This window comes from Petromyzon marinus, chromosome 17 (assembly GCF_048934315.1).
Source record: "Petromyzon marinus isolate PM22_M1 ecotype Great Lakes invasive population chromosome 17, UKy_Petmar_22M1.pri1.0, whole genome shotgun sequence".
In the NCBI taxonomy this organism is placed as follows: Eukaryota; Metazoa; Chordata; class Hyperoartia; order Petromyzontiformes; family Petromyzontidae; genus Petromyzon; species Petromyzon marinus.
Window position 1 is genome coordinate 20,136,784 of NC_133683.1, and position 16,386 is coordinate 20,153,169.

At 42.9% G+C, this 16,386-nt stretch overlaps 1 protein-coding gene across 4 annotated transcripts in view; it reads right to left on the reverse strand.

Moving 5' to 3' along the window:
- Positions 1–16,386, reverse strand: part of FSIP1 (fibrous sheath interacting protein 1) — a 37,351-nt gene continuing 20,965 nt past the window's right edge. For 3 of the 4 annotated variants that reach the window (XM_032955836.2, XM_032955835.2, XM_032955837.2), the window contains exon 11: positions 1–1,683. In XM_032955836.2, coding sequence (XP_032811727.1) covers positions 1,291–1,683 — 393 coding nt within the window. In that variant the 3' untranslated portion in view covers positions 1–1,290. Of the gene's footprint in view, positions 1,684–3,594; positions 15,437–16,386 lie in introns of those variants that run through there. The other variant, XM_076067715.1, reaches the window with a different exon arrangement.

Consider the following 16,386-nt stretch of genomic DNA (forward strand, 5'->3'; position numbering starts at 1 on the left):
CTCAATATGCAATGTTTATTATATATTGTCAATAACAACGACGTCTTCCATTTGAATACGAACAAAAGAAAAACAACATTTTTAATAATTATATCTGTCAGAATAATTTTCAATCAAGGGAAAGCTGTACAGAAAATGGACAAATTCATATTTGTGTCTTGTGAAAGGCCTGTTTTTCTTTCACAATTTTAATTATCTTCAGGAGCTTAATCCGTAGAAGTGTGGTTTACCCCAGTATACGTTAAACAACATATAATGCAGATGCATACGAAACACACCCATTGACCATTTCCATTTCATGCCTTTAAAATGAGACCGTCACACAATCGAACAATATTTGCATTCACTTAAGACTTAAAAATAACAATCACCTACAAAGGATGGTAAACCTAACAGTTTACAATCATATATGCCAGAAACAATAATGATTTGTAAATTACATAAACATGACGCCAATTCGTTTTTGTCAAGAGTTGCTTGATCGTATAAAAGTTCTACTCTTATTATTGTTGAAAAAACCCATTGGATATTTAATATAACATTCCAATCTAAGCCCTTAATTTTGAGCTTAGCTACACTTAAATTTGAGACATGTTTGTCATGACGCCGCCACCTTGAATGCACAGCCATCATCTCAGTCTAGTCACTGGCTACAGAGAAGGGGGAAGGGCTGGTTGTTAAAAGAGCAAGGGTCAAGAACCCATTGGTCACTGGAATTCCCTTTAAATATAAATCATGACCAGTTGTAATTTATTTGGCTTGTGAATCCCATGAGCCCATGGCACAAAATGTTTATGTAAAAAAATATTAATTACTTAAATGTTTTCATTTTGTAATGTGGTAGTTCATGGATATTTAAAACATTAATGAAGTTTTCTGTATTTACATGAAACACATTTACTCCACAGAGTACCCTTTGAAAATGTAAGAAAAACAACCAAGGCCAATAGCAAAAGGAAATTCTTTAACTCAAGTAAAAATACGAAGCCATTCTTTACAAATAATTTGTTAAATTATGCATGTCTGTGAAAAAAAAAAATCTATATTTCACCAATGTAAGGCTTGTAATACCCAATGTCTCTAAAGAAATATGGCTCTGGGAATTCTACTTCCTTCGCTATCCTCCCTGCATTCCTGCTTTATAAAAGGTCTGAAAAAACAGACTCGCTCAAGCTTGTCTGATCACGGTCCAGTTGGAGACTCAATGTTCCCCCGTCTGCTTGCTGAACGTTAGTGCTTTCATCTCTCCGTTCAAATTGCAAAGAAATGCTGTCATGGCCACAATTTGGATTACTGGGAGAAAAAGGGTTTTTTAGCCCTTTTAAGTTTCAGAGCCTTTTTCATGTAATAGCATTCCCTGTCGCTGCTCTCCAAATCGTTAGTCTCAACCCCATCTTCTGATTGCTCAGAAAGACGAGGTGTCATGTTTTCTGACCGCTCGCTCTTTGAAAGCGCCTCACGCAGGTTTCCCCCACTGGAATTCATCTCTGGAGCCTCTTCACCACAGTGCCTTGCCACACTTATGTTCCCTTGACCTTCATGGCAGAGCTTTGTGAACATTGCCTTTGGCAGTCTCGGTGAAGCGGTACCACAAGGCGTAGATTCACAAGACGAGTTTTCCTCCCAGCCTGGGCACTTGCTCAGCAACAGGCGCAAGTCCAACTCACTAAGCCTTGTCAGTTCCTAAAGGAAGACCACAGACACAGGGTGTAATCGATCATTTCCGCTTAAGCAGGTTACTGTGAAAATAAACTCGGCTTTGTCTCCGTCTCCTTCGCATTCATGAATACCTTGAAATTATCTCCGTCACAAGAGGCACACACATTAGAATTAGTTTTTAATTCACCAATCTAAGGATCGCTAACTAAAATCCAGGCGCTGCCAAGTATGCCACAGTTGAGGACGTGTATTGAAGAACTAATCAACATTACGACTGTGTTACTCGTGAATAACCATAAATAAAACAACTCTGTATTTAAATAAAAATCCGCTTTGCTGAAAATCCAGCATTTCACTAGCGATTGTTTTTATACAAATGAAGGGGAAGTGAAGATAATTATCTAAAATAATTCAAAATAATTTTAAAATGCTTATCTGACATTGTTTAAAACATCTTCATCAGTAGCATCTGATTGCTATCCTCCAAGTAGTATTTTCTTAAACATGCTTAGCATGCATACAGGTATCCATTAAGTTGTATGTCCCTGGTTGAACTAAAGAAACCCCCACTTAACCAATACATACCTTCAGTGACCCCCTGCACGCAATGGCCTGATCCAGGCATGAAAAAAATGTTTGAATGTTCTACAAGCCCAACGCTCAGTTTAGACATTAATCTCAAGTTTGGTTCTTGCCAACCCTTTTGAATAGTTTTGTATGGAAATAGGATGTATGTAACTGATATAATTTGAATTTTGATAGTGTAATTTATGAATCAATTTATATATAAGCATAGATCAATATTGTTTAGAAAGTTCATTCAAAATGTGTAATGTGAAAGTAATTGTTTAAAAAATCCTAAAGTACATGTGTATTACATTTCTAACCAGTATTCAGAAACATTTATTCAATGCAAGGTAATTTATTCTGTAGAATGTTTACTAATTTGGCAGTTTTCAAATCTTTAAGAATATTTTTTTCCACTATCATAAGCATGTAGAGACTGTTATAGGTAAAAATAAAAAGAGGCATGTTCACAGTTGCCTTCCACATAAAAGCAAAACATGTTTCAACAAACCCCCATAAAGTAGGCTTCATTATATTCAAATAATTGGTTGCTGCAATCGTGTGAGCACACTGGACTTAAAATTTAAAGGTTACTCGTTCATTCTCCTGGGGTAGCAGGTTTCCTAAACCCCCCCCACCTCTGTCCACCCATCCACATACATGGGAACAACACAGTTAGTCGATCGGCAGGTCACATGTGGTGGGATCACGTGTAAGTACTCCCACCTCTTCAAAAGATGTCTGGCTAATGTATGTATGTTGAACTTCTTTTGCACCGTACGCAGCCAACCATGCAAATCGAAGGTGCGCTAATGTGGAAGAATAGGCCAAATACCCTCTATAGGAACTCTCTCTATAGGTCACTATTGTGGAGGCCCTTCCGCTAGCAGTGGCATGAGCAAGATATTTCAGGGTTGCCCCTTTACTTTATATTCATTTGAGTAGAACATTTAATATGTATATCTGAAGATTGTATAACTGTACCCAGTGTCAAATGTAGATATGACTTTATTATGAAATACATTTAAAAAAAGACATGGATCACTCTGAATATAACATCGTACTCCACCGTACTCCAACAAGGTATGGGATTTAGCAGAATATTATTTAGATTTTCTCCAGGAATTATTGTCCCTGAGCTATCAAAGACATTAGTTCAAAACTGTATATATACAAAAGAATATTGCTCATTTCACATGTGGCAACAACATAAGAATTCTTCGTAATTCAGAGATTAAAACCACGTGAATGCACACATCTAAACAATTGCACTTGCGATCTTGCCGTCATTTCTAAAAAGTCCATCTCAGATCATCGTGCAGAGCACTAATGGCTTTCGTATGGCACCTTGTAAAACAGAACGGTGCAGATCAAAGCCTTTGTTCAAAACAATGTAATATTTTGGTTTTCGTAGCAACGTTCCAACATGACTGAAAATGGTTTCAAATATTTAAAGATTAAATCACCCCATGAGGCAAGTTTTGTTTGGAATAGAGCTGTTTGGAGGCATGCTATGTGTGCGTTGGTACTGTTTATGATTGAACACAAAAAAACACACAATCCAACAAGCTGCCTCTTTTGTTTTGCTGAAAAGAGTGTTCTTTTGACATCTTGATCTTTCTGACCCACATACATATATTTGGAATGTTCATGGGATTCCAAACATAAATCTATAATCTTCTAATCACCAACTGGGTTCAACCGTGTGAAAACACAAGTTTTAACGTAATCACAGTTTACCATACATTTTTTGCATATGGAAATAAAAATACAAATTCGTAAGAATTCATAAAACAAATTCATAAAACAGAAAACAATAAATACATTCTTTTACAACTGAATAAGGTCGTTAAATTATTTGCAGGTAACGAAAAATCTCAAACATCATACATCCACATTGTTTTCTATAAACTGTATTACACGTTATATACCAACAAATGTAATTTATCCTTTATGATTACAACTAGCAATCCAGAAATATATCTACCCTTCATCATTCTTGCGGTGGAAACCAATGGTGCTTTGCAAACTTCATGGGGTAAATATTATGCTAACTATGCTAAATTATTAATTTGCTAGAGATGAGAATCATAATCATCATCAGCCATGGTCTACCCACTGCTGGATAAATAATTCCCCAAATTGTCGCCATCTCTCATGGTCTCGTGATGCAACAATCCATACAGCTCCTGCACGTGAGCTGATCTTATTACTCCACCTTCACAGTGGTTGTACTCTTGGGATGTTGGGTGTGTTTTCCCTCCTTCGGCTGCCACTAAATAATTCTTATAATCGAGACTGATTACAATCATCCCTTCAAGCGATGAGTCTTACTCAAGCCCACTTACTTTGTTAACAGTCAATATGATGCCTCTAATTTGTGTTTGTTCTCTGACCCATGGTGTTTTTTTTCTTTCTGTCTCTCAGTGCAATTCTAAACATGCACCTGTCAACACTTCTTTGTGTACCTGTCAGCTATTGTTCTATTTTCTTTGTCAGTGTCCATGTTTCTGATCCATATGTCATAGCAGGAAAAATGCAGTGAATGAAAAATCTTAATTAGGCAGAGTAGTGTATGGATTTCCATCATCAAGTTCAGGGTGAAAGTGCTGAAAGAAGCTAAAGCACATTTCTAAATGTATCCAATGAAAATTATAATCTTCACATTGCAAAATACATGTGTAGTGATGTTAAATGGATCACTACGGCGCATAGGGCCAAGTGCCGTTGAAACAGGCGGAGAGGCTAACACACCATATGTAGTGCCATTCAGTGGGCCACTAGAAGCATGGTGCTGGGTGCGTGGTTAAGGGTGGAGCCAGAGAGGGAACAGGTGCGGTGTAGCCTGGAAACGTCGGGAATATTCTGGACGTAGGGCGCGGCCGAGGGTGGAGCCAGGCCGCGCCGAGAGAGATAAAAGGAAAGCCCCGGTCACAGATCCAGGCTCTCTGTAGGTGAAGTGGAACCCAAGTACTACGTTTATGTCTTCGTCCCCATCTTCGACATTGTGGGTCAGGCAGCACGTTGTCTGCTTCTGACCCGATTATAGTTATCCCGTATGCAAGAGAAATATGTGTATTGTGGTCCTATGCGTAACAAGAGTAAGAATAGGTGTATTTAGTCCTGTGTGTAGGTGTTGCGTAAAGTGTAGAATAAACGTTGTTGGTTCCAAAATAGTGTCTCTGAATGACTCACTACATTTGGTGTCGGAAAATAACTAGTAAGGAAAAGAATAGCTAAATTAATATGTCAAGGTCGAGATTATCACTCACCGTGATGTCGACGGACGATGAAGACGACCGAGAGCCCGGAGAAGAATCCTGCGGAGGTGCTCCCCGCGGAGCAGCGCGAGGAGGACTGCACCTCGGCGCTGCGGCCGCCTGCAGGGGGACACCGGTTGAGAAGCATGTGCCTCGCCGACCTGGTGTCTGCGGCGGCGGCGGCGCTTGTGGCCGAGATTGAGATGGAAGAGCTGGATAGATCAGCGGCGGCGCGGGAAGAGCGAAAAGACAGCCCGGCCGCCGCCGCCATTTCACGAGCGTGGGAAGCCGCAGAGCCGCAGCCCGCGCGGGCAGCTGCCATTTTGTCGGCGGGGCGGGAAACCGCTCCCGCCAAATTTGACGTGCCGCCGGCTTCGCGCTCAGAGGTGCCCACCCTGGGGAAGCGGCTGCCCTTCATAAGGGAGTTCGCTGCCTCTGGGGGCGATTGGGCAGCCTTTCAAAGAAGATTTTCTAGCTGGTTGGATTGACACTGAGGAGCTGTGTTCGCTGCCTACAACGTTAGATGACGACGCCTTGACGGCTTTTTATGTGATTCCCCCGTTGGAGAGGACAATGTTGACGACGGCGTGCACGCAGATGGCATATATTTTTGACCCGCCGTCCAACGTGCGACAGAAGTTTGCCATGCGGAGACAGGGGGAGGCCGAAATGCCCCTCGCCTTCCGCAGCGCACTAATGTCACCGGGCCAAGCGGTGTACCCTAAAATGGATCAGGCAGGGTTGGACTCTCTGGTTCTAGAACGACTGTTGGCATTGGCATGGGACATGTACGTTTTTTTGCCCGCCACAGAAAATTACAACCTAACATCTCTTAGGGTAACGCGCTGTATCCAGGCGCACTGTAATTTGGGTGGTGATTCAGAGTGGCCGCGTGCGCTGGACTGCCAGGAGACATTGAAAAGCCGGAGGAAAAGGAGTACCCTCCAGTTTGTGCATCGCTGGAGGGGCGTCCGTATGCGAGGACCGACGTGGGATGGCGGCAGGAGCAGAGACTGCAGGGGAAGGTGATCTCTTCCCCATGGAAGGCGCCCATCACCTGCTTCAAATGTGGCCTGCCCGGCCACGCCTCCAAAGGATGCCGCACGGAGCCGGGACAGCTCGTCGCGCCTCCATCGTTCTCCACCCCGCCGACCACCACTCCTTCGAGCCCAAAGGGGAGTCGCAGTGAATCACACACCCGGTCTACACAGTCACCTCAGGCATCTCCATCACAGACTGTGTTGAGTTCGCTCGTCAGGTGGTCAACGAGATGTTGGCCGCCGACATTATTTCTCCATGCATCAGTCCTTGGGAGGCGGAAGTATGAGATTTTGCATGGATTTTAGAAAAGTGAACAAGGTCTCTGTGGCAGATGCTTACATGCTCCCACGGATGGACGATTCATTGGATGCCTTGTCGGGTGCGCGATTCTTTTCCACCTTGGATTTGCTGTTGGGGTTTTGGCAGTTGCCCTTGGATGAAAACTCAAAGCCCAAAACAGCGTTTCGCACGCCACAAGGGCTTTTACAGTTTAACTGTTTGCCGATGGGACTTCACTTGGCCCCGGCTACGTTTCAGCAACTAATGGAATTGGTGTTATTGGGACTCCAGTGGGAGTCGTGCTTGATTTATTTGAACGACATGATCGTCTTTGGACGCACATTTCAAGAGCATCTACAGCATTTGCCCTCGGTGTTTGTTAAAATTCGGGCGGCAAATTTGAAATTTAAGCCGCAGAAGTGTCATCTCTTGCAGAAGTCGGTTCGTTACCTGGGGCACATTGTGAGTGAGGCGGGGATTACCACGGATCCAGATAAAACTGCTTGTGTGCGCTCGTGGCCAACAGCCAAGTCGGTGGGTGAAGTTCGCAGTTTTGTGGGGTTCGCGTCATATTATCGCCGCTTTGTGCCCGGGTTTGTGACAGTCGCGAAACCGCTCCATGCTCTTACTGTTAAAGGGCAGAGATTTTGGTGGGGAGGAGGCTGCTTTTGTTGCATTGCGAGATGGTCTCCTGAATGCGCCTCCCCTTCGCTACCCCGATTACTCTATACCGTTTGTGCTGGACACAGACGCCAGTGACACCAGAATAGGTGCTGTCCTATCGCAGGTAGAGAACGGGGTGGAAAGTGTGGTCAAGTACGGGAGCAGGGTGCTGTCTCCCGCAGAGCAACGTTATTGTGTGATGCGCTGCGAGTTGCTACCCATCGTTAATTTTGTGCAGCAGTACCGGCCGTACCTATATGGTAGACATTTCGTGGTACGCACGGATCACGCGGCTCTGAAAAATGCGCTACAAATTGATAAACCATCGGGACAGCTCTTGCGCTGGTTGGAAGTTTTGCAGGATTACACCTTCACTGTCACCTACAGAAAGGGGTTGGGCCAATGTAATCCGGATGCTTTGTCGCGATTGCCGCCGAAAGGCCAGTGTTAATGTTTGACTGGGGCAGGGCGTTGTAAACTGGTAGGTAACGGAGTGCCTTGCGCTATGGTGGCATCTGTGGACGTTTCACCACCCGTTGTGACAGTCGCGTGCGACAGTGCCATCGGTCTTGCTCTCGACGAGTGGAGGCGCCTCCAGGTGGAGGATGCCTCCCTTTTGAAAATGCATCACCGCGTCAGTACAGCGAGTTGCAGAAAGGGCCCGGGGTAGATGTCCCCGGTGGTCATCAGGGATGGGCTGCTTATGGGGTGGGATGCAGAAGTGCAGCGCCATTGCATCATCATACCAACTGTCCTGCGGGGTAAAGTTGTGAGGGCGGCCCATGTGCGACTAATGCACCTTGGTGTACAGAAGACATTGTCTTCTTTGAAGCACGATTTCTTTTGGCAACATCCCACAAGGATGTGTGGAGTGCACGCGTCGTAAACCCCCACTGGCCTGACCACCGCTGCGGTCTATTTGGGTGTCGCGCATTAACGAGCTTGTCGCTCTTGACATCCTCGGACCATTACACACCACGCCGAGGGGAAATACATTTCTGCTCGTAGGAGTAGAATACCTGTCACGGTGGGCCATCGCATATCTCCTGCAGGATCACTCCGCTGCGTCCATTACCGACGCTTTGATTAATGGGTATGTCTTGGACAAGGGGGCCCCGGAACGTCTCCTTACGGACCAAGGCCGTAACTTTTCTTCCAAGTTGTTGAAGGATGTGTGTGACCTATTGGGTACTAGGAAAATTTGTAATTCGCCCTACCACCCACAGACTGACAGGATGGTTGAACGGCTGCATAGGACTCTCACGGCCATGTTGTGCCAGCAGGCCAATGAGGCACAGTCCGACTGGGATTTACACATTCCGGGTGTCCTCACGGCCTATAGAATGGCCCCTCATGCCTCCACCGGGTTCTCCCCATTCTGTTTGATGTAAGGGAGAGAGTGTGACCCCCCATGGAGGCCCTGTTGAATATTGACTCACTCGCTAAAAAGATAGCTGTGCCAGAACTTATGCGCCTCATACTTAGATGGCTGACTGAGGCGCGGGAGGCATCCTGTCTGAATTCGGTGAAACGACCAGCATCCAACGAAAAACTGCTGGCCTTCCGGTAGTCAGGGAAGCCGTGGAATGTCAGGGAGAGGGCTTGGCTGCACTGCCCTCAGGTTCCTGTGGGCACATCCCACAAGTTATATAGACCGTGGCAGGGCCCGGTGGAGTTGATAGAGGTCAAGAGGCCCCAATGCATTCAGATCCAGGTCGGTCGCAGACGTTGGTACGTGCACCCGTCACGACTGAAACCGTACTTTCCGCCTTATCCTGATGTTTCATTCCCATTGCCCCGAGGCAACGGGTGTCTGATGTGCCCGGTGAGCCCAGGCGTGTGACCACCGAAGTTATGCCTCAGCGGATTTCTGTTCCTCCACCCACAGGATTCCAGCACTTGATGACCTCAGAGCTGCCCGTCACACTGTCAGAACGCCATCCAGTGGGGAGGGAGCGGCTGACACCTGCTTCTCCTCCTCTCCCATCTTCTGTCCGGCAGGGGCCGCGCCCGTTAGGCCTTCTTCAAGTCGTCCCCGTGGCCCCCAGTAAACCTGCCATTATCCCACCTGGGGGCCCGGTGACGAGAACCAGCTCCAAAACTGTGACTTTTAAATAACCCACCCGCTCATCCTATTTATTTCGACGTCTCCTACCAAGAGGCCACAGCCACGAGCCAGGCTAAATTTGCCGGTTGAACTGGGTCCTTTCTGGGCTCGTGGGCGGCGGCGGTCGGCGGTTGTCAAGTATTGTACAGAGTCCGGGGTGGGTCATTATGGTGCGTCGGGGGTTTTTTTATTGTTGCTGTATTGCATTGTTGTTGTTCGTTCGGGTTGTTGACTCGCGAGGGAGGTTCCTATTGTTGTTGCTGTTCGTTGCTTTGTGTGTTGCTCCGGTAGTTCGTCCCGCTGTACAGGGTATGGGTGTCAGCTGGAACGGCTGAGTTTTTTCGGGGGGGGAGGGGGGGGGGGTGATGTAGTGATGTTAAATGGATCACTACGGCGCGTAGCGCCAAGTGCCGTTGAAACAAGCGCAGAGGCTAACACACCATGCAGTACTATTCAGTAGGCCACTAGGAGCACAGTACTGGGTGCTAGCAAAAGGAAGCCTGATGAGTCCTACCGACAGAGTAGGGGATTGCAGCCTCCACCAGTGCCACAGGGAATCGCCACAGAGTGGGCCACTGGAAGAGTGTGGTGGGGGGTGGCTGGTGGTAGGGGCCATGCGAGGATGAGTCACCCCGGCACTGGGTTAAGCACGTGATGGGCCGGGGTGAGAAATGTGGGCCAAAGGTGAATGAAGGGGCATGGGGGGAGTAGCAGAGAACATATAGTGAGCTTCCGGAAGAGGCGTGGTTAAGGGTGGAGCCAGAGAGGGCTGGAACCGTCGGGAATATTCTGGACGTAGGGCGCGGCCGAGGGTGGAGCCAGGCCACGCCGAGAGATAAAAAAGGGAAGCCCCGATCACAGATCCGGGCTGTCTGCAAGTGAAGTGGAACTCAAGTGCTACGTCTACGTCTTCGTCCCTGTCTTCTACATCGTGATCAGGCAGCACGTTAGCTGCTCTGACCCGATTATAGTTAACCCTTATGCAAGAGAAATGTGCATTGTCGTCCTATGCATAACAAGAGTGAGAATAGGTGTATTTAGTCCCGTGTGTAACCGTGTTGCGAAAAGTGTAGAAATAAAGGTTGTTGACTCCTAAATAGTGTCTTTGAATAACTCACAACACATGTTTAAAATTAATGTATATTTCATGACAGAGTAGATACCATGTAGATATCAAATATTATAGAAATATCCTTTGAAAATGTGTATGTATTGTAATATATTAGTTTAAAAGTAAACACAATATTTGTATGAGAACTGTAAAAATGTCGTTTGGGTTTTATTCAAATACACAGAAAATAACTTTTCAGGAGGAATTATAGAAATATAAAAGCAAAGTATCTGTCATAGGTTTCACAACAATTCATGCTCTCTTTAATGTAGACTATGCTATGCTACTGAGGCTTTGTATCTGGCTACATTCCTCAAACCAAAAAGCCTTTTCAGTGTGCTCTGGTGGGGGTAAAATCTGGCCTGCTAATCTCTCTCTGGGAGAAAAAAAACCTCATCCATTAGCAATTATAAATTAGCTGCAAACAAAGAGACATTCAATGAAAAAAAAATCTGTCAGGTCACAACAATCAGGAGACATGTTGCAGCTGAGGACATTTTGCCAGAACCAATTATCTTACAATGGATATGTTTTTCGACAAAAGTGTTGGCAGGGGTGGGGGGTAGGTTTGGTTTAGAGGAAATCTTAAGCTGTACAGAGAACTGCCTAAAATATCAAAGGCTTAACCGAGGTGATGGAGAGACTAACCATTAAGCAGCCCCGTCACTATGGAGACACATCATGTCTGAAAAGAAAAGGCAGAACATTCCTACGGAATCGTAGTCCATTAGGTTTTCACACTGCTTTTGGCCTTCACAATGGATTTTGGGGGCTGGAGCCAGAAATTTTGCACAGCAAGTGTACTATACAACATTACAATGAAACGGCAGGGAAGCTGGACCAACATCAAAATATTGCAATGAATATTCAGAAGCCTGTCTCCATAGACATTGATGGGACCTTTCTATTCTGCAAGTGGGCTGTGCCTGCATTTTATTCTCTGTATATTTTTTGGGAGTTTTCACAATACCAGTGCCCGGTTGCTATGCCCAGGCATGGAAGCAATTGCACACTAGCAAGAACAGTCACAGTAAACAGGCTTACACAACATAATGGAGGGTTTACTAACTTTACTCCCACCCCCATGAGGTCCAAACAGATTACAAGACAGTGACACCAGCTTTTCAGATGCAAAACTTCAAGAACAAAAAGACCCCCCAGTGAATTGGTGTGAAATTCTGCAAGCATTCTAACAGCTACATTTCAGTTAAGGAGGCTTAATGACATGACGAGAAATATATTTTTAAAATGCCATAAGCATCTCTGCACGCACAAAAGTTAAATTATATTTTAACTGCTATTTGTGGAGATCAGAAGACGTCTAAGTGCAGTAGCAAATTGAGCAACAAAGCCCTTCGGACTCATTCATTCGGCTATGTTAAGATGAAATGAAATGGAATTATCACATTCCTATTACACTCTTATAAAATAACAAATTGGCAGCCCTCATAAATTGTAAGATTTAAATTAGAGCCCTTGTCGAGAGTGTTCAATGCTAATAAAGCATTTTAAGAACGCATTTGTAATAGGTGTTCACTTCATTGTATTAAAGCACATTGGATAGGTTTCAGAACACTATTAAATACTTTGAAAGTTTCTTCGTAATGCAATTACTTCTAAAATGTTATGCTACTTAGGGATCCAATTACTGGGATCTTTACTCACTGCACAACGACAGAATTTGTTGAAAATCTGAGCTCTGCTTATGAAGTGTGCTCACATGCTTTCCAAATCCTCAGTATAACAACAATTATATTTGTACATGTTCCTTTATAGCAGTCAACAAGGACAACTCTATGGTGCATTTGGAAAATAATTAAACATTTTAATAGGTATACTGTATTTTGCAACATAACCACTTTTTGACAAAATGATTCTGAATAAGCCTCATAAAATGTGCCATTTAGTGTCTCAATCTGGAAAGTTTTGTGCATCCACCACGTTTGTAATACATTATATTATATGAACAGATTAAAAACACTGTGGTGTTGCTTCTTAGTTAACATAGGCGAGTAACTGGTATGATACGGATAAACAAATGGCACTTGTCAACAAACTAAATATAGAGAGAGATGTGAAGGTCACATTTATTTTCCTGTTTAAATATCCATGACCACGGCAGTGTGAAAAGTGTCTGGCTGGTGAGAAAGTCTGGAGCTAAAAATAAAATCAAATAAAACCTTTCAAAAATATCTGAATGCCCCTAAGCAAATATTTCATCATACGTCTAAAGCGATGTACATTGTTTCTTCCACTTGCCTTCGTTCGAGTCGATATTAATTCTCTACTACGCCATAACCATATCGGATACTATGCATTAAAAACGCATTCCATGTGCTCGTATTATTCCTCAAGCTTGTTTGTTTCAACTAAGTGCATCCTCGTGCAGTTGTTTCCATCACGCTATGTGTTAAATCTACGTGTGCCCAGTGGGGGACATCATTAAAGTGAGTCACTTCTTGAAAGAGCACGCATTGCTTAGTCTTGCTGTATAATCACAAGATCCCTGAGATCTTTAACACATGATTGATATTTGTTTGCATTACACGGTTTATATAACACTAATTACCGTAGCCTTCCTCTGTTTAGATTATATATGTTTCCTCTACAAAATCTACTATAATTAGTGGCATGAAAATGCAAAAAAACGAATGACTGTTTTTCAAAAGTCGCTTTAATTTGTATTATGAGTAACACAACATCTGCAATATTTCATAAAAGCTGTAAAAAAGAATATCTTGGAAACAGAGTTTACAATGTTAAAGCTTAATGTTAAATTTCTATAATAAAAAAAATCCATTTATTTAAAATAACACCAAGAATAAAGAGCAGTTGAGAGTAGTTGAAAGCAATAGCAATGGTTTGAAGCTTTCGTGACTGCAGGAATCCATACTCTTTGGTTCTTTCGGTAAAGTCACATAGGTAAAAAAAATAATAGATCACAACGTTTCGATCGCAACAACAAGCGACCGTCTTTAGTGCGATTGGAACGTCGTGATCTATTATTTTTTCTACCTACGTGACTTTACCGAAAGAACCAAAGAGTATAGCAATGGTTTAATTGTAATTCTGTAGTAAGTAGGACCTAACTTGATTAGGTGCTTTCGTGACTGCAGGAATTACTCTTTGGTTTTTTCGGTAAAGTCACGTAGAAATAATAAAATTATATAATAGCATACGACGTTTCGATTGCAGCACAAGCAATCATCATCAGGTACAGAAGAGCTAAATTTAAGAGAGAGAGAGGAAACACATAACCGCAGATATATATACAGACCTTAAGTAGAGGGAATTAACACAGACACACCAGGGGACACAGAGAGGGAAGGAGCACACGAAATCAAACAGGGTTTAGCAAAATTTGGAAACTATATAAAGCAACACAGACGGTCGGTTAAAACACAATTAACGCATGGCTGGTAGATTACGCTATTTCAAAGATTGCTAAATTGTAAGTTAAGTGTGAAATTTAAGAGAGTGATGGAACACAGACCGTAAAGAGACATTTGGGGTAATCTACCAGCCATGCGTTAATTGTGTTTCAACCGACCGTCTGTGTTCCTTTATATAGTTTCCAAATTTTGCTAAACCCTGTTCGATTTAGTGTGCTCCTTCCCTCTCTGTGTCCCCTGGTGTGTCTGTGTTGATTCCCTCTACTTAAGGTCTGTATATATATCTGCGGTTGTGTTTCCTCTCTCTCTCTTAAATGTAACTCTTCTGTACCTGATGATGATTGCTTGTGTTGCAATCGAAACGTCGTATGCTATAATATAATTTCATTTTTATTATTTCTATGTGACTTTACCGAAAAAACCAAAGAGTAAGTAGGACCTAGTTACGTTTTTTTTAATCAGATGAGCATATGGAATATTGATCCTGCCATAGTGACCCATTAAGTGCAAACAGTGTCGCTACCTGAACACAAAAGTTACAAAACCAAAAACATGTAAAAACAACCCGACAAATAAGGTAAAAGGTGAACACTGTGACCACATATCTTGCTTCCTAGTGCGAAGGAACTAATGAGAGATTGTGCTTGTGGGTCATAGTACATGGTTATGAGAGGGTCATGCTTTACTGTTTACCAGAGACTAGTCTAAATACTTCACATCCTTTTGGATCAGCACCCATTTACAAGGTTTAACCTCTTCTGTTACAAATTCGGAATGTGGAAAGATACATGCTCAGGTGATATCGATGCTTTATTATTTGACATTTTCCAAAACAGTGAACTGCTATTACGTTGCAAACATGCCAATGAGTTACTTTTCAAAATCTACAATGGGCAACACATTTTGTTCAGGTCATTCAGGAAAATGCCCTTTTCAAGGCTAAAATACCACTGTGGCAAAACGTTCCTTTAGATCTTCTTCTTTTGTACGGCTGATGTAGATGCAGAGCAACAACTACAATTTCACATTCTGGTGGTCAAGCCAGATTGCTTTCGATAATGGATGCATGTAAATCAGTAATTTATGGAATTCCATATTGGTATATCATCCATCAAAACGAATTACAGTATAGTATGTATATGCTAGATATAGTATTTGATTTCATACATCAAATATATTCTGGTGATAAGAGTTTTTTCTAGTCTTGCACATCAGTTGTTGTTCATTTAGACTTAAGTCACCATTAACTAGCACTGAGCACATGCAGATTATCCTCAATGTGACAGCTTGACTGAGTGTTTCTGATATTAGCTTGCCAGGACGACATCTGCCTTTGGGAAAAGCAAGCTCTATAAATCTAGAAAGGAATGTAGGGGTTACAAAAGTCTTGGTTAATACCATTTTTAAAAATCTGATTGTTCACAGAGGCCCAGAGAACAAGAAATTACTTCCAGGAAAATATGTGTTTCATGCTTATTGAATTCATTGAATGTCTTTAACAAATATAACATTTCCATTTCAAGATGTCAAATGTATAATACATGTATCCATTAATGACCGCAATAACAATGCAATTAATCATAGTAATACATTGATGTTTAGATTTTCTTAAATTAACATTTTGGCTACAAACTTTATTTCGTTAAAAAGTTGAGATTGCCTTACATATTATTAAAAGTACGACCAGATTTTGCTGGGGTGCAACAATGTTATGACAATGCTAACAAAAATATCGAGTGATCAAATGCACACATATGACAGGCAACCTAAAACACTTTGAAAGGCATAAAGGATTTCATTAAAGTAAAGGTACCTCGGGTCAAAATGTTTCTGCATTTTTTGGGAGTGTGCATGCCCAGGTTAAGCCATGGATTAGGGATCACATTTACTGCAGAAAGCTTCAACAGCAATAGGGGTCATAGCCCAACGAGGAGAAAAAGTCTGCAGCGGGATGGCTACGATATGGGTCAGTGGCACTGTGAGGAAGATTGCACAGCTAGATCCCGGGGCCTCATGCTGCCTTTGATCGCCACGTTCCCATCTGACACCTGGCAGCTCACCCTTTTGAGTTTTTTTCAGATCAAGCAAATGCAAGACGGGTTAAAAAAAAAAATGAAGGCTCACGGAAAAAAAAACAGGTTTAAAACTAAATCTTCACCGATTTGTAGATTCTAAACAATACGCATAGGGATATGTAGCGTTCGAACACTGAAAATGGAAATTACAATTTCTGTATTTGGTTAAATAAAAGCTGCCTGAAATTGATGCTATTCAATAATTGAATGATTGTACAAATACAGCAATTTT